Source organism: Leopardus geoffroyi, chromosome X (genome assembly GCF_018350155.1).
Source record: "Leopardus geoffroyi isolate Oge1 chromosome X, O.geoffroyi_Oge1_pat1.0, whole genome shotgun sequence".
Taxonomy (NCBI): Eukaryota; Metazoa; Chordata; class Mammalia; order Carnivora; family Felidae; genus Leopardus; species Leopardus geoffroyi.
In genome coordinates, this window is record NC_059343.1 from 108,401,367 (window position 1) to 108,427,065 (window position 25,699).

Below are 25,699 nucleotides of genomic sequence, written 5' to 3' on the forward strand. Positions count from 1 at the left end.
TCCCCTGTACTCGCTCACTCTTTAAATAAATAAATAAACTTAAAATAAAAAAAATAGTTGAGTTTTGTTTTATGATCCAAATGTGCTGTCTCTTGGTGAATGTCCCACTATGCTTGAATAAATGCATATTCTGAAGTAGTTGGGTGGAATGAGGTGAGTAATGGAAATAAGTAGACTATCTAGATGTGTTTAATCTGCAAGTGCACATTGAGTATAATTGACTTTTTCTTTCTTTTTTTGGTAGAATCGCTCCTGCTTTGCTTAGACAGGCATCATATGGCACCATCAAAATTGGCATTTACCAAAGCTTGAAGAGATTATTTGTAGAACGTCTAGAAGGTCAGTATAGACTTCTTCTCTTTTAGGGTGATACTCAGAGGGATTATCAAAATCATGCTTACTAAGAAGCATTCATCATAGGATGCTTGAGAGTGGATGACAGTCATTGCAAGGACAAATCGAGTTCATACTGACTTGGGATTAATCCTTGCAGGAGTGATCTATGAGTTAGAAGGACCTGCTCTTTAAGTTTGTCCCTTTTTCTATCAAAGAAAAAAAAAGGCTTCTGGTCATCACAGAGGGAACATGACAAGTTTGTCCAGAAAATTAACACTATGTTCATTGCCAAAAAGACTTCAACTATAAGCAGTTCTGTAGCTGCCAATTTTGATAAGCTTTTGTTAGATGGAGTAATTTTAGACTATTCTAGATTCTGTTGTACCTATGACCACCTTACCCACATTCAGCATTATCCTATGTCTCTATTATTGTTGCTGTAGCATTTCTAGCCTGATATTGTACTAAATGGTTATTTTACCACAGGGCTGTTGCATGGTTGTGGATAGCTGGAGAGCCTTTTGATTAGTAATGTCCTTTGAGTTACTTGATTGTCCTAAATTGACTTTCTCTGGAGCCTCTTCTTTGAGGATTCTGAAGGATTTACTTCCTAAAATAATTTCCTTTCACAGATGCTTCACTTGGGTTTACCTAGTTTCTGTTTGTAGGCTCTCCATGGTAAGAAGGCATGGTGAAGATGGAATTTTCATTTTAGAATATTATGCTCTGTTTCTTCTTCTTCTTTTTCTTTTTCTTTTTTTTTTGGCTGAGTGGATTTAATTTCAAGTGACTAGTTTTTCACATTTGAACTACAGAAACCTGTAAATAGAGGCCAGTAGATATGAAGGCCAGTCAAAATTAATATTTAAGTAATTTTTTTCTGTTACCCGTAAGCTTTTACCTTTTAAAATTCTGTTGCTACGTCTTTAGAGTTGATGATTCTCCAGAAAAATACTTAAAAAAATTTTTTAGGTGTTTGAAATGATTGAGGAAGAAATACCATATTCTGAATTTATGTGGGTTATTGCCAGTTGCTCTATACAGAATAATAGGACATGTGCTAGTGTCCTTTAGAACTGCCTTTAAAAAATAGTGATTTATGTTTTATAATTTTTATGTTTCAGTGATGATATGGGATCTAGAAATATTTGAGTTTTTTTTTTTTAATTTTCATAAGCTTTGTGGTTCATTTCTCACAGTCAATTCTCTGCCCAGGGTTCCCTTTCTCTGAAAGATCAGTACTTTATTCTCAGAAACTAGTACTTAATACAAGCAGAATTTTTTTTCCTTTTTACAGATGAAACTCTTCTAATTAATATGATCTGTGGGGTAGTGTCAGGAGTGATATCTTCCGCTATAGCCAACCCCACTGATGTACTAAAGGTAAGAGAGGTCTGGTAGCATTGGATGTATGCAATGTGATGTGAAAAGAGCATGAACTTTGAGTCAGATCTCCACTTGCCAGCTGTAAAACCTTTGGCAAATCACTTAACTGTGTTAAGCCTTAGTTTCCTCATTTGTAAAATGAAGATAATTTAGTACCTATTGCATAGGTTTGTTTAGGATTAGAGATAATATGTGTAGACTGCCTATCACACTTGGTAGATTGTAGATGCTCAGTAAATAATAGTCAATTTATTATGATATGCATTGATCCTTTGGTCTTTATTTTTTTTTTTATTTATTTAAAAAAAAAATTTTTTTTTCAACGTTTATTTATTTTTGGGACAGAGAGAGACAGAGCATGAACAGGGGAGGGGCAGAGAGAGAGGGAGACACAGAATCGGAAACAGGCTCCAGGCTCTGAGCCATCAGCCCAGAGCCCGACGCGGGGCTCGAACTCACGGACCGCAAGATCGTGACCTGGCTGAAGTTGGACGCTTAACCGACTGCGCCACCCAGGCGCCCCTGATCCTTTGGTCTTTAGAGTATGCAAAGCTGTATAAGATTCTTTCCAAGGACTATGTAATTTTAAGGGAATCAGTTTTCAGATACCTCATTTCCATTTGTATTCTTCTAAAATTGATCTGAGAAAGAACTTGTGTTTTTAATAGTTCTTTTCCCACTTTACAAAAGAAAGGCATACTCCCAACCCATTTTAAATCTCAGTATGGTATATTGACCAGTGGTGTAATCTGGGGTACCAAACAAAGGGATACATCAAAATATAGTTTTTGGAGAAGACTCCTTTAATAGCTAATTGAGGTACCTTAGTCTATAATGCATCTGTCTTTTCTTGTCTTACCTATATTTCCATTAAGGATGAGATTTGGCTTTTAAATGGTATATTTTGGTTTGTGTTGGGATATTCTGACTAACAGTATAGGTTAGTGGTATTGATTTTTAAAAATATAATTGGATTTCTTTCAGATTTTATCAAAAGACAGGATGAAACATTCATTTTATAATATTAATCTTCATCTTATTTTATCTCATAAAATGGTTAACAGTTTCTACATAGTTACTAACTTATTTAAACTTAGGATTAATTAAAAGCACTAAATATATGATTATAATGTGTGAGAGGGTCACAAGTTTTTGAGAGTTATTTTAGAGGGAATATGAGAAAAAAGAGGACATATGCTTTATTTATTTGAAACCATAGGTGGTTAGGTTAGTGAAGGAGACATCTATTGCAATTCAGAGAGTTTTGAGAACCAAGAGAGTGACATGAAAAACCGCACACAAGAAAGAAACCAGTGATGGTTGATGGAGAAAAGATATGAAATGAACTTTCTAGGTTAAACTGAGAGTAATATATACAGAATTTTTATCACTTTTGATTTGAAGAGTAAGTATTTGTGAAGAGAACTGATTGTATCCTAAAACTCTAAAATATTTGCAATATAATTACACTTGACCTTTTCAAGAACAGTAATACTTAACTCCCTAAAGCTTCCTTTCTTATCTATGTGGATCCTAGATTTAATCACGTAAGTGATTCACTTCAATTTCCTGTCCCTTTGACCTGCCTGGTACAATTACAACCATTGACCCATGCTATAATCCTCCTTTTCCTTTCTTATACCTGGGTAGGGCTGAAGGCGCTGGGGGTGGGGTGAGTCACAAACTTAGACTGTGATGGTACTAATATAGGATCTATAATCATAATCGGGTTGTTCAGTTCTTGCGTATATCCTTGAACAGCTCTTTCTTTGATCTATGTGTTGCTTCCTTGCCTTTGTATATATAGCTCTCTGACTGTAATGCCTTTTACCCCTTTTCTCATGAATTTATCCTTCAGAACTGCTCAGGAACAGGGCCAGGACTAGGATGAGACAAATGAGGTGCTCCTTGTGGATGCAAATTGGAAGGGGGCACAAAAGAAAACCACCTCAGTAATCAAGAGAGATAACATTAAAAAAATTTTTTTTAATGTTTTTTATTTTGAGAGGAGCTCAAGCCAGGGAGGGGCAGAGAGAGAGGGAGACACAGAATCTGAAGCAGGCTCCAGGCTCTGAGCTGTCAGCACAGAGCCTGATGTGGGGCTCGAACTCATGAACCAGGAGATCATGACCTGAGCTGAAGTTGGACACTTAACCAACTGAGCCACCCAGGCACCCCGAGAGATAACATTTTTATGCAATATTTTTCAAAAATTAAAATGAATGCAAATTATTCACGATGAATAAAGTATCAATATTTTGTATAATTCAGCTCACCTCCTCACCTTAATCTCATCCTGTTGGATTCTGTCTTTAAATTTTTGATATTTGGTTCATTGTGGGTTTTTCTGCATTCATTTTCATGTCTTAAAATATTGAATTATTATTTGGATTACTGAGGTTTTTTTGAGTCCCCCTCCTACATTTGGTGCCAGAGGAAAGTGCCATACTTGCCTCACCCTAGTCCCGGCCCTGCTCAGGAATCACTTCCTTAAAGAAGTCTCCTACTTGCTTCACCCTAGTCCCAGCCCTGCTCAGGAATTACCTCCTTAAAGAAGTCTCCTACTTACCATAGGATATTTGTAGTTTTTTAAATTTATCTTTGTAATAGTTTCTATTCCGATTTAACTGAGTTTAGGTTTTTATCTCAAAACTCTTAGTAGTAGCAGTTGACTTTCCACGTAAAAACATGCTGTTGTCTCCTGATTTACCAAAGATATTTATTGAAACCTAGAGTTGTGCATCCTGAAAATCAGGCCCACATTTGGGCCACTAGTATTTAACAACTGGCTGCTATGATTCTATGTGTGCAGTCACGGGGGGAATTGTACCAAATCTTTCATGTGGCTTTTTTTTTAATTTTTAATTTTTGTTTATTTTTGAGAGAGAGAGAGTGCATGCAAGCTGGGGTGGAGCAGAGAGAGAGGGAGACAGAATCCAAAGCAGGCTCCGTACTGTCAGCACAGAGCTCAATGCAGGTCTTGAACTCACGAATGGTGAGATAATGACCTGAGCCAAAGTTGGACGCTTAACCGACTGAGCTACCCAGTGGCCCCAACTAATCACATTTTAGAAGAATTATTTTCTACCCTCACTGAGTACTTGTTCTCTTTTTCCCAGAATTTCTTCCAGCTCTAGAATTGATTGACTTAGTATAAGGAACGTGAGGCTAATGAAAATCATTTTTTTAATTAAAAAAAATTTTTTAACATTTATATATTATTGAGAGACAGAGCATGAGCATGGGAGGGACAGAGAGAGGGGGAGACACAGAATCTGAAGCAGGTTCCAGGCTCTGAGCTGTTAGCACAGAGCCCAACACAGGGCTGGAACTCACAAACCGCGAGATCATGACCTGAGCTGAAGTCTGACACTTAACCAACTGAGCCACCCAGGCATCCCTGATGAAAATCATTTTTATAAGACATACTTTTACACAAATTACACTTCTAAAATATATAATTTGTCATTAATTTCATCAGAATAGCAGGGTAACATTTCTGAGAATTCCCAAATACTGTTTTCTTAATTTTAAATGAGTGAAACCTCTCATTTTGGTCTCTGTTAAAACAAAATGTTCACCCCTTCTTACTTTAGATTCGAATGCAGGCTCAAGGAAGTCTGTTCCAAGGCAGCATGATTGGCAGCTTCATCGATATATACCAACAAGAAGGTGCCAGGGGTCTGTGGAGGGTAAGTACTCTTTATGCACCTTTCCTATAAATTTGCAAAGAATACTTATTATACGAAGCCATAAAATTATGAATTGTCATCTTACGCTGTTTAATTTTTTGTAACCCAGAACATAAGGTAAGAAACTTTCTTATCACCTATGAAAGGACCAAAACTTCCAGCTTCTTTATTTCTGCTTAATGTTTGGGGATGTTTGTGTGAGAGAAGTTAATGACATTACTTGAGATAATCATTTTGATTTGTTTAAATTCACAGTGAATTTAATTCTTCAATACATATTTTTGCCAGTTTTGTACCAACGCTGCACTATATGTTTGTGATAGTCTCTGATTACCTAAAACAGCTTTTCTTAACCTTATAAAAAGTAAAAATTGTACTAAAAATATTGAGATCTATAAAAGAAAAAAATCCAGTATTATTAACTAGAGATAATCACTGTTAACATTTTGCCATTTAATCTTCCAGTCTTCTATCTACTCCTGTTTTTGTTTTTGTTCCTATAACTTATCTTATTTTAATCACTTAATAAGACTACTTGTAGAATATACACAGATAGTAGAATGGGAAATCCATTAATAGGCTCTTAAAGAAGAGAGCTTTGTGTTTTTTTTTCTTCCTTCATATTTTTCCCCAACTTCCTATAAAAATTTTAAACATACAGAAAAGTTGAAAGAACAGAACAGTGAACACCTTATATAACCAGATTAAATGACTGTTAACATCTGGCCATATATGCTTTATCTGTTTATATGTGTGTACACAAATAAACATACACACACATTCTTTTTTTTTTTTTTTGCTAACTTATTTGAAAGGAAGTTGCAGACATCATGGTACTCTCCTAAATAGTTCGTTATGCATCTCCTAAGAAATAAGGACATTCTCCTATATAATAATACATAATAATGATATCATTATCACACCTAAGAAAATTAACAAGTCCTTAATACCTAACATCCAGTCTGTATTCAAATTTTCCTTATTGATGAGACCAGGCCAGTTTTCTTATAGAATGTTTCCCCTGTATTTCCTTCAAACTGGAAGTTAGGTTTGTTGACTTGATTAGATTCACATTAAACATTTTGGTAGGAGAACTTCATAGGTTACACTGTATATTTCATATTGTATCAAAGCAAGAAGCACATATTACTTTGTCCTACAATTAATGATGCCAAGTTTGATTATTTGGTAAGATGATGTCCACCAGATCTCACCATTGTAAGAGATAAAAATTTTCCCCCCTTTGTAATTAGCAGGTAACCTGTAGGGTGATACTCTAGCAACATGCATATATCCTGTTACTTAATAACCTTTCACTTAATGGTCTTAGCATCCATTAATGATCCTTGAGGTTTGCTTTTTGATAACAGGGTGCACTTTCTTGATTAGTCTAATTTAAAACCAGAAAATGGACCTAACTAGATATTTTCACAAACTAATGCTAAGGGAAAGACAAAGCAGGAATGACAATAGGGAGTTTTTGTCAAAACACAGCTACTTTATTTTTAGTTAAAAATTTTAATTGTGGTAAAATACACGTAACATAAAACTTAGCATCTTAAACATTTTTAAATGTACAGTTCAGTAGTGATAAGTACATTTACATTGTTGTACAGTTAGTCTCTAGATTTCTTTTTTCTTGCAAAACTGAAACTCTGTACCCATTAAACAACTCCCCATTTTCCCCTCCCCCTGGTGACCATCCTTCTATCTGTCTCTTATGAATTTGACTATTCTGGGTACCTCATGTAAGTGGAATCATACAGTATTTGTGTTTTGTTACTGGCTTATTTTACTTAGCATAATTTTTTCCACGTTCATTCATGTTGTCACTTGTCAGAATATCCTTCCTTTTTAAGGCTGAACAATACTCCATTGTATCTATATACCACATTTTATTTATCTGTTCATCTGTTAATGGGCATTTAAGTTGTTTCTGTATCTTGGCTTTTGTGAATAATGCTACTCTGAATATGGGTGTGAAAATATCTCTTCAAGACTCTGATTTCAGTTCTTTTGTGTGTATACCCAGAAGCGAGATTGCTGGATCACATGGTAATTCTATGTTTAATGTTTTGAGGAATGGAACATAGCTACTTTCATGATCCAGGCTGCTTAAATCGTCCAGGCATGTAAGATAAAGAAGTGAAGTACATTGTGTTATGTACTCTTTTGACACAGATGTGTATTATTTGCATATTAAAATATAGGAATAGGGGTGACTGGGTGGCTCAGTTGGTTAAGCATCTGACTTCAGCTCAGGTCATGATCTTGAGGTTCGTGAGTTTGAGCCCTGCATCAGGCTCTCTGCTGTCAGCACAGAGCCTGCTTTGGATCCTCTGTCCCCCTCACTCTACCCCTCCCCCACTCACACGCTCTTTGTCTCTCTCAAAATAAACTTAAAAAAAAATACAGGAATATTTTTTCATTTCAACACGGAAATAGGTTTAAATTTTTCTTCAAACACATGGTCTCCTTTGTCATTGTTTTATTTTCCTGCTTTAATTGTCACATGAATACTGGAAACATTTTATTTTCTAACTTCATTGTAAGAAATAACAGCACAAGTGAAAGAGTTGGAGACATGGTAGAGAGTGATGGGGACCCTGGTGAACTGGAAAGCAGTGTGGACCCTATTCATTGTTGTCTTGCATGATGGGAGTCCAGTGTGGCCAAAGTGTTTGGGCTTTCAAGAGAAGCTGAAAATCTGCATTCCTATGGGAAGTATCCTGTTTTTTATACACTGACAGCTAATTCAGCCTTCTAGAAACACTGTGTAGGCCACACACAACATGTCTGTTGCCTGAATTTGGCCCATGGGCTCCAATTTGGGGCGTTACTGTACAGCAAGGTAGTCTTCTGTGAAGATCATCTTCTAACACTGTTGAGTAGGTGGAAGTGTCCAAGAGGAAGGCACTGTTGGGCCAGCCAGCCCGACCAGCAGAATTAGACATCTTCTGATGATAGCACAGCTACGTCACTTCCACTTTATGAGTTGAATTTGGGAATTTATAAATGATTGAGCACTTTATAACAAGTATCCCAGAAAGCACTTGTCCCTGTGGTATGTTATTTTCAAATGTAAATGACATTTTATTTTATTTTTTAAAATGTTTATTTTTGAGAGAGAGAGAGTATGAGCAAGGGAGGGGCAGAGAGGGACAGATGATCAGAAACAGGCTCCACATTGACAGCTGCGAGCCCCATGTGGGGCTGAAACTCACGAACTGCAAGATCATGACCTAAGCCGAAGTTGGATGCTCAACTGACTGAGCCACCCAGGAGTCCCTATTTTATTTTTTTAATGTTTGTTTATTTTTGAAAGAGAGAGCGAGCATGTATGCATGAGAACTGGGGAGAGGCAGAGAGGGAGGGAGCCTGAGGATCCAAAGCGAGTTCTGCGCTGACAGCAGAGAGCCCAGTGCAGGGCTCGAACTCAGGAACCTTGAGATCATGACCTTGAGCCGAAGTCAGATACTTAACTGACTGAGCCACCCAGGTGCCCCCAGACTTGGATTTTTATGTCACTTTGCAACTCCCAACCTGTTTTGTTCTGTTTTATTTTTATTTATTTGTTTTTTAAATCATATTTTTTTTTGAGAGAGAGGGGGCTCAAGTGAGCGAGAGGCAGAGAGAGAGAATCCCACAAGGGGCAGAGTGGGGGGGTAGAGAGAGACAGAGAGAGAGAAGGGCTCACCTGGAATGGGGCTCGTGCTCACCCAAAGCGGGGCGTGAGCTCACCCAATGTGGAGTTCAAACTCACGAACCACGAGATCATGACCTGAGCCGAAGTCAGATACTTAATGACTGAGCCATCTAGGTGCTCCTCTCTCATATTTTAATGTTTATTTTGAGAGAGAGAGAGAATGTGCACATGGGAGGGACAGAGAGAGAGGGAATCCCAAGCAAGCTCTGCACTGTCTGCACAGAGCTGAACATGGGGCTCGATCTCACAATCCAATTCATGAGATCATGACCTGAGCCTAAATCAAGAGTTGGACACTTAACAGACTGAGCCACCCAGGTGCCCCTTGTTCACTTTTTTTTTTACAATTTATGTCACTAACCTGTGTATTTCTTTGGTGTGTAATATCACTTACATATTGCAGGGTGTTGTCCCAACTGCTCAGCGGGCTGCCATTGTTGTGGGCGTGGAGTTACCAGTCTATGATATTACAAAGAAGCACTTAATATTGTCAGGGGTGATGGGAGACACAATTTTAACTCACTTTGTGTAAGTATTATAGGCTGTGCTTATTCCATATTTCCATTATTTTAAGCACAAAAAGCATCTTTCACTGAGGTCCTCATGTAGAATCAATAATGGGTACAGATGGTCTAGATGCTCCTCTCTGTCTTATCTCCAGAACTTCAAGCCTTCTAATACTTGTACAGAGATCCTAGATGCTGTGGGTAGATACTGTACTGTGGGTAGATACTGTAGATACTGTACTACCACTGTACTTGGTAGCAGTGTCTAATACAACAGCCTATTAGATGTCTAGGATTTGCATTTGTTCATACACAGCCTCTATATCTAATTTTATCTGTTATTTTCTTTGGTTAAGTTTGGATCAGAAAGCAAACTTTTCTCAATGAGAATCAGAAAAAAGTGAAAATTTATAGGGCCTGTGAAACAAAACCACACTTTTGGGCTAAAGACTGTTGCTAGCCTTATCCTACATTCTCTTCATATTGGAACTTTTATGATACTTTACCGCTCAAAGTATACCGCATTTGGTATATGATGCTGTGGTATGAAAACTTATATATCTAATAGATGATGTGTGTTAGTTTCTGCTTAGAGATCCTGCTAGACTTCTAAATTGCACCCCCCCCCCCGCCCCCAACCAAAGGCTAAGTTTTGGATTGAAAAGTGAAGGGCATAATACTTTTTAAAGGATTTTATTTTTAAGTAATCTCTACACTCAGTATGGGGCTTGAACTTACTACCTGAGATCAAGAGTCACATGCTCTACGGACTGAGCCAGCCAGGTGCCCCACAGGGATACCTTTTGAATGATATTTCTTTAGAACACATTTCCTCTCTCTTTAGATTGTAATGAAAGGGCAAGTGCCAAGTTTTATCTGATGAGTCTGACTCATCATACAGTTATGAATTTATGTTTGGCGTAATTTCTGTTTAGTCAGGGTTGGAAATGAGGTGGTTTATCTTAAAGTTTTCATTTTTAGTTCCAGCTTTACATGCGGCTTGGCTGGTGCTCTGGCTTCCAATCCAGTTGATGTGGTTCGAACTCGCATGATGAACCAGAGGGCAATCGTGGGACATGTGGACCTTTACAAGGGTACTTTGGATGGTATTTTAAAGGTATGCACACTGTAGGCTTGGTTCGCATTTTTGATTTTCTTAGATGTCTCAGGCATTCTTTCAGTCCTTATTCTTGGTTGCTATGTATCATTTTGAAGATGGAAGAATCATTATGTATATTTTTAATAGCCTCTCAGAATAATTTCCAGTTATAAAAGCTGTCTCCTTGGCAATATGCTGATATGCAGTGGTCCTTAATATTATCATTCCAGTTTGAATACTTGAGACTGCAGGATACTTTTATTGATAGCACCATGTAGAATTATTGACAGATAGAAGGGACTTAAGATATCCCACATTTACCTGCTTCAGGTAAGACAGAGACCCTGTAATAGAAAATCTGGTACTCAATTTCAGTTCAGTATTGTGCTGTTGCTTACACTTTGCCTTTGAAGTTTCTGCAATGCTATGTTTGTAGGAAACTGAATATCATAAATGTGTTGTGTAATCAATGGTGATCATCCTTCTACAAAAAGCAAATTTGGGGCCAAAATATGACATTTCCATATGGTTTCTCTGTGCTGTCAGTTTAGTTTAACAACCATTTATTATCTAACAGGAACCATTTTAGTAGATACAGAGAAATTACAGTATACTGCAGGTGTACAAACAGATGATCAGCACAGCCTGGTAAACCTGATAAACTCAGGGACCTATGGAAGGAAATTTTAGTCTAATTTGGAAGTTTAGGATAGGCTCCCTGTAGATGGTGGCATCTTGAATAACTCACATGTGTTGAGTGCTTTTACTTTGTATCAGAAACTGTCCTAATGAGACTTACATGTATTCATTCACTTAATTCTCATCATTACCCCATGTGGTAGATACTAAAGCACTAGAGATTAACTAACCTGCCCCAAATTTTGCAGCTAGTGGGGTTTCAGCTCAGACCATTTGGCTTCAAACTAACATTCTTAACTTCTACACTGTAGTGCCTTTCTTATGTTGATGGCTAAGGGGTTAAATAGGTTATAAAGGATATTGAATGCTATGCTGAGGTACTTGGGTTTTTTTTTTTAACTTGATGGGGAGCTATTGAAAGATCTTAATCAGGTCAGATTTATATTTTAGATCACTTTGGGTTTGTAAGACAGTGGTTCTCAGGTGCATTGGAGCCACCTGGGGAAACTTTCACAGCTCCTGTGTCTACTGTAGACCAATGAACTCAGAACTTATGGGGGTAAGGGACCTAGGTTGAAAGTATTTTTAAAAGTCCTCAGGTGATTGCAGTGTTCACCTAAGGTTGAAAAGCCATTTATCTAAGGGGTAAGCTTGGAGCAGTGGTTCTTAAGGCATTAACTTGCCTCAGAATCACCTGGAGGGCTTATTCAAATGCAGATGGCTGGGGCCCATCACCAGATTCTGATTCAGCAGGTCTTGAATAGGGACTTGAGAATTTGTGTTTCTAACCAGTTCTCAGGCAATACTGAGACTCTGGATACTACACTTTGAGAAACAATGACCTAGAGATAGGGAAGCTGATTAGAAAGCTGTTAGTAATCTAAGATAGAGGCAATAAAGCCTGAATTTGAGCACTGTAGTGGGGATGCAGAAGATAGGATAGAGTTGAGAATAATTTAGTTGATAAAGTCAATAGGATTTGCTTGACTAGGTGTGGAGAGGTGTGGGAGAAAGGAAGTGTCAGAGATAAGTTCCCAGTTCTTTGTTTTGGTGACTATGTGGTGATTCCCACTGACACAGTTATCACAGGAAAAACAGGTTTTTTTGGGCGGGGTGGGTGGGGGGAGACAGTACAGTTTTGGATACTTAGTTTGAAGTGCATGAGGAACATGCAGTGGATATATTTGGAGACCTTAGTCTTAACTCAGGGGAGAGTTTAGGGATATAGATAGGAGCCTGGGGAATCAGTAGTGTACAGGTGTTACATAACTGTGGAGGGAGAGACCAAGGAGAGAACGTAGAGGAGTTCACATCATTTTTGCCTTTCTAGCACACTAGAGTATTATGCATTCCTTCCATTAATAGTGATTCACAGAGGAAATGATTCTCAGACTTTGGGAAGTAGAGTTTGGTAAAAGCCCCTCTTTGCTATTTCTGACATGCTTACCCTTCCACTTGACAATCGCTGGTATAGAGAGAGAGAAAGGGAGGGCCAAGGAAATAACTCTGAGGAATACCAATTGCTAAGGGCTTGGCAGGTGGGAAACCTAGGAGAGACACTGAAAGATAACAGTCAAAAGATATGAGGAAACTTAGAAGAGCCATGGAAGCCAAGGGAGTAATGAGTTTGAAGAAGAGATGAGTAGTTATTTAATGCCAACTGGAATAGAGAGGTCCAATATAAGGACTACAAACTATCTGTTGGATTTGATGTTTTCTAGAGGAGGTTTGCTGGAATGATGTTTGCAAAAGCTAGATTGATGTGCATGAGGAGTGTGTTTAATTATTCATTCATCCAGTACAAAAATGTTTAAGTCTTATGTGCCAGGTGCTGTTCTAGTTTGGTGAACAGAAAAGTTTTGGCCTTTGTCATGACACTTTAATTCTAATAGAGACAGGTAAACACATAGGAATCAAGGGTAAATAGACAAGTGTAAAATACTCTTTCAAGAAGGTTGGCTAACAGGAGATAGAACGTACAATAATAGAGTAATAGCTAGCATTTAGTGAATGCTTATTATGTGCCACACACTATAGTCTATCTTTTAGCTCACAGCAACCCTATGAAGTAGATATGTTTTCCATTTTATAAACAAGGGAACTTGGGTGGGAGTGGCTAAGTACCCAAGATTATACACCTAATAAGTGGCAAATCTGGGACTTAAACCAGAGTTTGATTCAAAAGTTTAAACTTATAACCACCATGCTGTGTTATATTGTCAGAAACACATTTTCATGTTGGCAGTAACCTTTACCTATATTCACTCTCTCATTCATTTACTTGCTGTTAAAGTTCTTTATACTGATTGCTCTATATTGTCATTGTACATAATAGCATCTTGCTTTATTACTTCATCAGCGAGAGTCCCAGAGCACTAGTGAATGGAGTTCTGCATTCATTTCTGCCATAGAAACCAACAGCTGCAAATCTTACCCTGTCACTCCTGTCTTAAAACCCTTGAATGGCTTCTCGTTGACCCAAGGCTCTATATGATTTGGCCACTTTTTACTTCTACAGCCTTATCACTGCTACCTTTATTCTACATTCCAGATGTACTATACAATTTCCACTGGTAGACTTTCCTTCATTCCCAAATTTTCATCCATGCCATATACTTTGTTAGATGCCCCCACCCTACCCTATATATCCTTTTCACTTAGCTAGTTCCTATTCATTCTTCAGAGCTTGTTACTTTCTCCTAAAGGCCTTCCCTGACTGATGAACTAGGTTCTGTGTACACAGTTTCTTGTACTTACTCTGACAACATTTATTTTATTATTTAAAAACATCTTTTTTGAGGACTAATTTACATATTGTAAAATTTACCTATTCAAAGTAGCTTTTGGTATATTCACAGATTTGTGTGACCGTCATCACCACAGTTGATTTTAGAACATTTTCATGAATTCAAAAAGAAACCTCATACTCTTTAGTTATCACCTCCCTGTTCCCTCACTCCCTGTCCTAAGAAACCACTAAACTACTTTTCTAACTCTTTAGATTTGCATATTCTAGATATCTCATATAAATGGAATCATACAATATGTGATCTTTTTGACTGGCTCCTTTCACTTACCACAATGTTTCAAGGTTCATTCATGTCTTAGTACGTATCAGTGTGTTCCTTTTTATGGCTGGGTGATACTCCATTGTGTGGCTGTATCACATTTATATTTGTTACATTTTATTGTAATTGCTTTTAATGCCTGTCTGCCCCAGTAGACTGTAAGTTCCATGAAGGCAGGGCCATGTGCATCTTATCACTTTATCCACAGCAGATTATTTATTGAATGAATGCACAACTTTATGAAGTAGTCTGTTGTCTCTGTTTATCTACAGAAGTTCTTGTGTTTGTTTTCACACAACTGTCTGAAGCCAGGCACTGGGCCTCCCAGTCCTAATGTTCTATAGAAGTTCGTCACTGTTTTGGAGCTTTTTAAAGATTCATATGGCTCATGGGAGTATTAGAGACCCTTACTGTGTTTGTATGTTCATGTACTCAACAGATATTCATTTAGGTATTTATTGGAAACTTTCCTGTGTCAGACAGTGTTAGGTGGTAGGGATATAGTGGTGAGCAAGACAAACATAGTCCCTGTTCTCCTGGAGACTACATTCTAGTTGAGGGAGACAGACAATAAACACACAAATAATAAACAATATAATTTCAGATAGAATTAAATGCTATTAAGGCATAAATAGAGCATGAGACAGTGACTTGGAAATGATAGTAGGGAACTACTTCAGCCAGGATAGCCAGGACAAGGCTGTGGGTAGGTGATATTTGAGCAGAGATCTGAATGATGAGAAGAAGGTGATGAAGATCTGAGAGAAAAAACATTTCAAAAAGAGGGAACAGGTACAAAGGCCCTGAGTTGGGAATGAACTGGATATGTTCAAAGGTTAAAAGGAAGGCTGGTGTGGCTGAGTGTGGTAAATGAAGGAGAAAGTAGTAGGAAATGAAACTGGAGAGACTGGCAGGGGCTAAATCATGTAGGATCCTATAGATCATCACATAAAATTTGCAATTAGAGTGAAATCCACTGGGAAGCCATTGGAGAGCTTGAAGCAGGAAAGTGACACTATTTATAATTTAATGTATAAATTATATTTTTTTATATTGGATTGTATCCCTTGTCATTTTAGCAGTCTATGATTCTAGGTTATCTGTATCTGGCTGAATTTCACAATTTTCTAAAATCAATTTTGGTCTGAGACCTTCAGCATTTGCTGGTAATCCATTGGGGGAAAGCATATTACCACTATGATTCTGTAAAAGTACCCTTATTCTGTTACTATTTGTTCAAAAAATGATTAGTAAGGATAATTAGCTTGAGTATTCTTAATCTACAGGATAGGATAGGGGATATTTACAAGTCTGGATTCTCATATTAATGTCCTATCCAAATATATCATTTAGTATAGTGGCGGGTTTTACTTCACCAGGGGAAGGGCAAAATAACATCGCAGTGTCTAACCCAGTGCCTAACACACAGGAGTTACTTAATAGATATTTTTAAATAGTACACAAAATAGGGACTGTTTCTGCTGGCTGAATTCAACACACCACCAGTTTATGACCTTTGTCATTTAATATGTCATTTAATTCAAATAACTACTCAGTTGGTGTGTTTAGGACCCCCATTGTATAAAACAGGAAACCTAAACTCAAAGCAATTTACACACTGTTCCTCATGCAATCTTGAAAGCATTTACATCAGGTAGTCAGTCCATGATATTACACAGAAGTTGATAGAATGAAACAGACTCAGAGGAGGATAGTGACTTGCCCATCTCCTTATTCCCTACCCTACTTTAGTTTTCCTATTAGCACTTCCATTTCTGAATATAATATATATCAATCTATGTATTTGTCAGCTCTTCTAGAGAGTGCACTCCTTGAGGGCAGGGAGTGTATAAGTTATCTCTTCCTTTATAACAAATTGCTCCAAAACTCACTTCCTTAAAACAGCAAACATTTGTGATCACGCAGTTTCTGTGGGTCTGGAATTCAGAAGCAACTTAGCTTAGTGATTTCAGCTTAGATTCTCTTGTGAGGTTGTAGTCAGATGTCAGCTAGAGCTACAGCCATATCTGAAGGCTAGACTGGAGCTGGGATATCTGCTTCAAAGATCACTCATGTGGCTATTAGCAGGAATTATTAGCTGTTGGCTACTAAACCTGTGTTCCTCTCTGGAAGTTGGCTGGAAGCCTTAGTTTCTCCCCTTCTGGGCCTCTCATGACGTGACAGCTAACTTTCTCTATAGTGAACAATTCAAGAGAGAAGAAGACAGAAGCAGAAGCCTTTTAGATCTAAAACATCTTTTATAACATAATGGAGGTGACAGACTACTGCTGTATTTTCTTGGTGACCTAGACCTCTCCTGGTATGTTGTGAGAGGGGTTACACAAGGATATGAATAACTAATGGTGGCTTTCATTGGGGTCATATTGGAGGCTGGCTACCACAGACACCTTCTCTCTCGTTTACTGTTATTACTATTACCCCAGCATCAAGAAGAGTACCTTGCATAGGCAAGGTGCTTAAATATTTGTTGAATGAGTGGGTAGATTTAGACTGTATATGAATTCAAAATGTGTGGCTTTAGAAAAACAGCATTAATGGAGCCATAAGTTGTTGGGGAGGGACATGGAAGATGAGTACTAAAAATAAAAGTAATTGTCAGATGTAAATAGTAAGGGGAATTCACTCTATTTTTGATTATATCTTTCCCTCAGATGTGGAAACATGAGGGATTTTTTGCACTCTATAAAGGATTTTGGCCAAACTGGCTTCGACTTGGACCCTGGAACATCATTGTATCCTTTTAGAATATGAGAATGAAAGCAGATGCTTTAAGCTCCCAGGTAATTTTTTACTATGGGAAGGAAAATTTGGTTATTGACACCTTTAGGCAAGTGAGAAACTCAAGCATTCTAATGGTGACCATTGAGAATAGAACTAAGTAGAGAAATGGCTTTTAGTTGGAGTCTAGTACAAACTAAAGGCAGCAGAAAAGATGTACCAAAGTGTCCTCTTTAAAACAAAACAAGTACAAACAAATCTGGAAGGGGTTATGAAGTTTTTGGAAACCCTGTTGGGATTTGCCCACAGGAAAGTACATGCTGAGGTGGTCCAGATTTCCTACTCCTAACTATAGGACCAGAGCAACTGGAGAAATAATAAGACAGAAAACACTCATAGGGTGAAGGAATCCAGGCCAAGTAGGTCTCTTTCCTCACGGATGGCTCTTCTTTCTTTAGCTGTGTTTGAGTGCCTCCTTTGTGCAGAGAGAATTGAATGTTGTATATAGTTTGTGTGTATAGTGGTGAGCATTGCAGGGTTCAAAAGTAATTCCTTGCCCTTGTGGAATCTATAGGTTGAGAGAGGGAGTATGCCTCTCTCTCCTTGGGATTGATCTGATCACCTAAGAATGACAGTTACTCTTAGCATTGAATTATATATATGTTGTCATTAATGTTCTTGGGTGTGTGTGAGAGAGTGTGTGTGGCCTGTTGGCCACTGAAGACTATAAGTATGTTAGAGTTCTAATCTGTTTTTATTGCTAAATGCCAAATCATAAGGGGTACGTGGTGTGTACTCAATGCATGCTTGATTTGCCAGGTATTGTTTTTAAAAAGTCTTAAGCAAGTACAACTCAGAATCTGAGATAGACTACCTCAGTGTAAGAGAATGCAATACACAATTTTAGAACTAGGTTTAGCTTTCATTGTCAACCCAATGATCTTCCATGACTTACTCCTCAGTTTTTTATTACATATGAGCAGCTCAAGAGGCTTCAAATCTAAAAACTGAATTATACGTGAGCCAAGCCCTGCCAGCGTTTCTACTTTTTTTCCCTTTTTCCGTGTTCTAATGTATTTTGACAAAGTTGTGTTTACTGAACCATTGGTCTCCCAAGGGCCTCCTGATGGAAGAACTACAGGATGCTTCAAAATTGTTCGTGTGTTTGTGTTACCATGTTAACTTTTCCGTGAGAGGAAGTGTTAACATTGAGACTCTGGCCCCAGATTGGTATCTTCTATGAAGATGGATACTGATAGATGACATCAAAATGGCCTTCTTTTCAAATGTGGGTTAAATGTAGTTGGTTAGCCCCAAACTTGAGCTAGAGCAGAAGGCATAGGCCAGGGCAGTTACTGCTATGTATGTTACAGACCTCGGTTCTCATTAAAGTATTTATTGGCAGAATCACTTTGGCTTTGTCTTCATTTACTACTTTCTCCTTTGCCAGCTCTTTAAGTTACATTCTCCAGAAGGTGATAAAGAGAGGGTTACTGTGAAATTGAGTCTAGACTCTTCAAGCACATTTATGGAAATAGACTAAGTGCATTGTGTTTTTCCACTGCCACTTGTTGTCATAATGCTACTCATTTTTAAAATTTAAAAAAAAAATTATTTTTGAGAGAGAGAGAGACAGAGTGCGAGTGCGGGAGGGGGCAGAGAGAGAGAGAGAAGACACAGAATCTGACGCAGGCTCCAGGGTCTGAGCTGTTGTGTTACTCACTTAAACATCAGGCAAATTGTTCTTTCCTAAGCATGAATAAATAAACAAGTGGCTCATTTGGAAGTTTCTACAGATAAAATGTTAAAAGAGGCTTAAAATAGAACACTGTGTGCAGGGTTCTAATTTTCTTATAGGCAAAAAGTTCTGGTGACTTTCTTGTACTAGAACAGTGCTTAGGCATTGTAGGCACTCAAATTTTTGTGGAATGAATAGTTTAGCTCTTCATTTTTATCCGTTCATTCATTTATTCAGCAAACATTTATTGTATGTCTATTATGTCCTAGATGTTGGGAGTATAAAAACAAGTTAAGACATAGTCTCTATTTTCAAGCTCACATTATAGGATGAGAAACAGACATGTAAGTAGATAATTATAGTAGGTACTAAGTACTATATAAAAGATGAACAAAGTGCTAGAAGCACAGAGAAGGGAACAACAGCCAGTTACCTAGGGGATTGGCCAAAGTCTTCATAGCGCAGGTGACATTTGAGGTAAATAGCAGATGTTACCATATGGATAAGGCAGCGAAGGACATTCCAGGCAGGGGAGTGGGGGAAAGTTCAGTTTGGCTAAAATGTAGGGCAGGGGTTTTCAAATACTACATGAGGCAGAATTGCCTGGAGATCTCATGAAAATGTAGTTTCTTACATCCATTGCCTGAGATCCTAACTTTATTTGGGGCAAAGTTTGCTTTCATCACAGGTACTTGATACAGGTGGTCCTTAGATTGCACTTTGGGAAGCACTTGTACAGAACTGTGGCTAAAATGAAAGGAAATAAGAATAGTGTGACCAGAAGGGTCAAATTATGAGGGATCTGTATGTGCCCTAATAAAGAATTGGACTTTTTTTTATCCTGGAGGAGGGGCAGGTAAAGGAAGTTTAAAATATGGGAATAATATAACCAGCTTTTATTTTTTTAGGAAGATAACCCTGTTGTGGAGGGTAGCCTGGAGGGGGAGTAACCCAAAAAAGGTTAAGACCTACTGAAATCTACTTTTTATGTTCAGGTAGACAAAATATGGTTCACAAAAATGAAGAAAATTTGTCCTAAGTCACATGACTGGATTGTGGCAGATTTGAGACTAGCACATAGTTCTCAGATTTCTTCTCTGTCTCATTCTCCCACTCCACAGTGCCTTTTTTTTAATTTTTTTTAACGTTTATTTATTTTTGAGACAGAGAGAGACAGAGCATGAACGGGGGAGGGTCAGAGAGAGGGAGACACAGAATCTGAAACAGGCTCCAGGCTCCGAGCTGTCAGCACAGAGCCTGACATGGGGCTCGAACTCACGGACCATGAGATCGTGACCTGAGCCGAAGTCGGCCGCTTAACCGACTGAGCCACCCAGGCGCCCCCACAGTGCCTTCTTAACTGACAGTCTGAAGTACTATCTTTTTAAAATTAATTTTAATAAACGTTATTTTTATTTTCATATTTTAATATAATTTATTGTCAAGTTGGCTAACATATAGTATGTACAGTGTGCTCTTGGTTTTGGGGGTAGATTCCCATGATTCAACGCTTACATAGAACACCCAGTGCTCATCCCAACAAGTACCCTCCTCAATGCCCATCGCCCATTTTCCCCCCTCCACCCCCACCAACCCTCAGTTTGTTCTCTGTATTTAAGTGTCTCTTATGGTTTGCTTCCCTCTCTCTCTGTAACTATTTTTTCCCCTTCCCTTCCCCCATGATCTTCTGTTAAGTTTCTCAAGTTCCACATATGAGTGAAAACATGTGATATCTGTCCTTCTCTGACTGGCTTATTTCACTTAGCATAAAACCCTCCAGTTCCATCCACATTGCTACAAATGGCAAGATTTCATTCTTTCTCATTGCCAAGTAGTATTCCATTGTGTATATAAACCACATCTTCTTTATCCATTCATCTGCTGATGGACATTTAAGCTCTTTCTGTAATTTGGCTATTGTTGAAAGTGCTGCTATAAACATTGGGGTACATGTGCTCCTATGAATCAGCACTCCTGTATCCTTTGGATAAATTCCTAGCAGTGCTATTGCTGGGTCGTAGGGTAGTTCTGTTTTTAATTTTTTATGGAACCTCCACACTGTTTTCCAGAGTGGCTGTACCAGTTTGCATTCCAGTAAACTTTATTTTTAAGAGAAGTCTCAGGTTCACAGCAAAATTGTGTTCAAGGTACAGAGATTTCCCATGTTCCCCTACCCCTACATATGCATAGCTTCCCCCACATCAAAATTCGTCACCAGAGTGATTCATTTGTTACAGTTAATAAGTCTACAATGGCACATTATTATCACCCCAAATCTGTCATCTACATTAGGATTCACTCTTCGTGTTATGCATTTTATGGGTTTTGATAAATGTATAATGGCCTATATCCATCATTATAGTACCATACAGAATGGTTTCACTGCCCATAAAACCTCTGTGCTCTGCCTATTCATCCTTCCCTCTTCTCTAACCCCTGTGATCCCCTCATCCTTTTTTTTTTTTTTTTTTGAAGAGAGAATGCATGAGCACGAGTGGTGGGGCAGTGTGGGAGAGAGAGAGAAAATCTTAAGCAGGTTCCATGCTTAGCACGGAAGTGAGCCACCTAGGCACCCCTTTACTGATCCTGTTATTGTCTCTATGGTTTTACCTTTTGCAGAATGTCCTATAGTTGGGATGTCGCCTTTTCAGATTGGCTTTTTCACGTAGTAATATGCACTTAAGATTCCTCCATGTCTTCTCATGGCTTGATAGCTCATTTTCTTTTTTTTTCTTTTGGATATACCACAGTATATTTATCCATTTACCTGCTAAAGGATGTCTTGGTTGTTTCCAAGTTTTGGCAATTATGAATAAAGCTATTATAAATATTCATGTGCAAGTTTTTGTGTGGACACAAGTTTCCACTCATTTGCTTATAAATACCAAGGAGCACAATTGCTGGATGGTACAGTGAGAGTATGTTTAGTTTTGTAAGAAATTGCCAAACTGTCTTCCAAAGTAGCTGTACCGTTTTGCATTCTCATCAACAACGAACAAGAGTTCCAGTTTCTCGACATCCTTGCCAGCTTTTGGTGTCAGTGTTTTAGATTTTGACCATTCTTATAGGTGTGTAATGGTATCTCACCATTTATTTTTTTTCCTCTTTCAGTTGTCACTTTAAAATTTTGTTTTCAAAGTTTGAAATTTGAATTCCAGTAGAGTTCACATACAGTGTTCTATTAGTTTCAGGTGTAACAGTATAGTGATTCAACAAGTCTATACATTGCAGTGCGCTCTTCAATCTCCATCACCTATTTCATCTATCCCTTCACCTCCCCTCTAGTAATCTGCAGTTCTCTATAGTTAAGAGTCTGTTTCTTGGTTTGTCTCTCTCTCTATTTTTTTCCTTTGTTTATTTTCTTAAATTCCACGTATGAGTGAAATCACACAGTATTTGTCTTTCTCTGACTTATCTCTCTTGGCATTATACTTTCTGGCTACATCCAAGTTGTTGCAAGTACGATATTTCATTCTTTTTTATGGCTGAATAATATTACATACACACACACACTTTCTCTCCCTCCCGCCCCAAGACTACTACACCAGTCAGATACCCTCTTATTCCTGAATAGATGAGCAAAAAGGAAACCAGTTTTTCACAAGGGTGTAGACTGAAAGGTAGTTCCTTGAAGGGTTTATATATATTGGAAATTGGCTTTCTATTCACCTCAGGTTAAGTGTTATTCCTTTAGAGAAACCTTACATTGATTTTCTCTCTACCAGTCTAAGTAACTTACCTCATTATAATTTTTTATGCCATATATTTATAACTACATACTATATTTGTGTGACTATTTGGTTAATATCTAAATTTCTCATCAGTCTGTAAGCTCCATAAAAATAGAGATTCTGTTGATTTTGTTTACTGTTATGTTCTCCATGCCTAGCACTGTTCTATATACTCAGAAAATATTTGTTAAATGAAAAAAATGAATTGATATGTACACAAAGATCTGATAAAAGGCCTAAAACATAACGAAGGTTAAGCAAATGCTGTGGGATTTAAATGGAATGAAATTAAATTTTGAATTACTAGATAAGGATGGGATGACAAAGAGTAGGTTATTAAGGATAAATAGGGGTCCTTGGGGAGGGAGATGCACCTAATGTTTTTAACTGATTATCTGATCATTTATTCAACAGATATCCCTGCCTCCTAGAGCTTTCTGTCCACAGAAGGGAAACATAATAAAAAGATTATTGAGTAAAATAAATAGTGTATTGGGTGGTGATAAATCATTTATAGAAAAATAAAGTAGGGAAGGGGGATGGGGAATAATATTAGGGCAGGGTTGCACACTGAGAAAGCCAAATTTAGTTGAAGTCTATTGGAGGTGAGAAAGGAGCCAGTCTAGGGTTAAAGCAATGCAAAGCCATGATACTGAAGGAGACCACCAAGGGAGTGCCAGTAGCAAGAGAAGAGGTCCAAGAAGTGAGCCTGGACCAGTCCAGTATAAAACAGTTTGGGGAGGACATCACAGAGGACACTGGTGATGACAATACCAGCCTGAAGTATAAAAAGGACTAATATTCTAGTGGTAGAAAAAGAGTAGAGGGGCAGTAGGGGCCAATAATTTTCAATGTAAATTTTGAAGAAAAAGAAGTTGAAGCTGATGATACCTTTATCCAAATTGGCAAAGCTTTAAAGATTAATGCCTTTATATAGTAGCCATAATCATGGGTAGGTAGTTCCAATTAAAGAATTTGACTTGCTATTTTTATTTTAGGTATCCTATCCTATCCTTAGTCATGGATTAATAAAAGTATCCCCTCAGGTAACCAATATGATGAATAGAGCATTTTGACTGAACACTAAGGACTAACCCATTTCTATAGTGAAATAGGCTACTACAGTAAAGGTGCCTCAGAGAGTAAGGGTCTGACTCTTACCACACAAAATTTGAAGATTTCACATCTTCACATGTGATTATTTCACACGTGTGAAGAATTCAGTGTTTCACAAAAATATTCACTATAGAGTTCCTTTAAGTAACAGCTCCCCATTGGATATTTAAATTGCAATTTTGGATTGAAAAATGAATTTTTAGGGACATATCAGATATGAAATAGACACACCAATTTTTTTTTTCGCGTGTTCACCCGAAGTGGGCTCATGCTCAACTGAAGTGGGGCTTTAGATTACCTGATATGGGACTCGAACTCACGAACTGTGAGATCATGACCTCAGCCAAAGTCAGATGCTTAACGACTGAGCCACCTAGGCACCCACACACCAATGTCTTTTGAAGGTCGATTGATAAGGGAAAACTTTCAGATTCAGTTGAATACAAGGAAACAGTCTTTAAAGGAACTAAGGGCTTTGGTTGAAAACTTGTCAGAAAACAAGACAAACTCTTTGTACTGTCAGCTCAATTTACATGTAAACCTAAAACTTCTAAAAGATAAACTATTAATTTCTTTTACAATTTTTTTTTATTTTAAAATACATTTTTAAAATGTTTATTCCTTTTTGAGAGAGAGTGAGCCCAAGTGGGGTAGGGGCAGAGAGAAGGGGACAGAGGATCTCCAAAACAGGCTTTGTGCTGACAGCAGAGTGCCCAATGTGGGGTTCGAACTCACGAACCATGAGATCATGTCCTGAGCTGAAGTCTGACACTTAACGGACTGAGCCACCCAGGTGCCCCATCTATTAATTTCTTAAAAGTGCTCAAAATGAGAGGGTGTAATACAAGGATGAGCAGGTACCACTGATTTGGAAGAGAAATAATGATTTTCCCAGGTAAAAAGCCCAGCATGTCAAAAAGAAAGCCAGACAATAACAGAAGTTGGTGAGGATGTGAAGCAGTTAGAACTCCTACATTGCAGGAGAGGTTGTAAAATAATGCAGCCCTTTTGGAAGACAGTCAGGCACTTCCTCAATAGTTAAGCATAGAATTACCATATGACCCAGTAATTCTGTTCCTAATATACACCCAAAAGAATTGAAAACAGGGACTCAGATACTTGTATACCAGTGTTCACTGCAGCATTATTCATAATAACAAAAAGATGGAAACAACCCAAATATCAACTAATGAATGGGTAAAGAAATTGTAGCATATCCAGACAATGGAATATTCAGCCATAAATAGGTATGAAGTGCTGACACATCGCTACAACGTGATGAACCTTGAAAACACTATGTTAAATGCAAGAAGTCAGACACAAAATTCCACATATTGTATGATTCCAGTTTTAAGTAGAATGTCCAGAATAGGCAAATCCCATAAGTAAATTAGTGGTTGCTTACGGCTGGGGGAAATGGGGAGGTCTGCTAATGGGTATAAGGTTTCATTTTGGGATGAGCATGTTCTAAAAATAGATTATGGTTGATGGTTGCATAACTCTGTAAATATACTAAGAAACATTGAATTGTATGATTTGAATAGGTGATCTTTATGCTATATAAATTGTATCTCAATAAAACTTAAAAAAGCCCACCCAGCATGTGGATTAGCTTGATTAGGATGGCTAGTGAGGAATTTCAATGAAGCTGTTTGGTAACAAAATAAAGATTGATTCATATTAATTCCAATTTCAATGAAGCTGTTTGGTTACAAAATAAAGATTGATTCATATTAACTCCAGAAGGTCACATGGACGTTTTTCCTTTAGAATGAACAAATCCAGGGTGCCCGGGTGGCTCAGTTGGTTAAGCGTACAACTTTGGCTCAGGTCATGATTTCGTGGTTCATGAGTTTGAGCCCCATGTGGGGCTCTATGCTGACAGCTGGGAGCCTGGAGCCTGTTTCAAATTCTGTGTCTCCCTCTCTCTCTGCCCCTCCCCC

At 37.9% G+C, this 25,699-nt stretch overlaps 1 protein-coding gene across 3 annotated transcripts in view; it reads left to right on the forward strand.

The window, feature by feature from the left end:
• The window catches only part of SLC25A14 (solute carrier family 25 member 14), a 28,785-nt gene extending 10,207 nt beyond the window's left edge, over positions 1-18,578 (forward strand). For all 3 annotated transcript variants that reach the window (XM_045471600.1, XM_045471601.1, XM_045471602.1), the window contains 7 exons: positions 245-339; positions 1,634-1,719; positions 5,319-5,414; positions 9,524-9,648; positions 10,608-10,743; positions 17,105-17,185; positions 18,134-18,578. In XM_045471600.1, coding sequence (XP_045327556.1) covers positions 245-339; positions 1,634-1,719; positions 5,319-5,414; positions 9,524-9,648; positions 10,608-10,743; positions 17,105-17,185; positions 18,134-18,175 — 661 coding nt within the window. In that variant the 3' untranslated portion in view covers positions 18,176-18,578. The remainder of the gene's footprint in view (positions 1-244; positions 340-1,633; positions 1,720-5,318; positions 5,415-9,523; positions 9,649-10,607; positions 10,744-17,104; positions 17,186-18,133) is intronic.
• Positions 18,579-25,699: the final 7,121 nt, after the last annotated feature.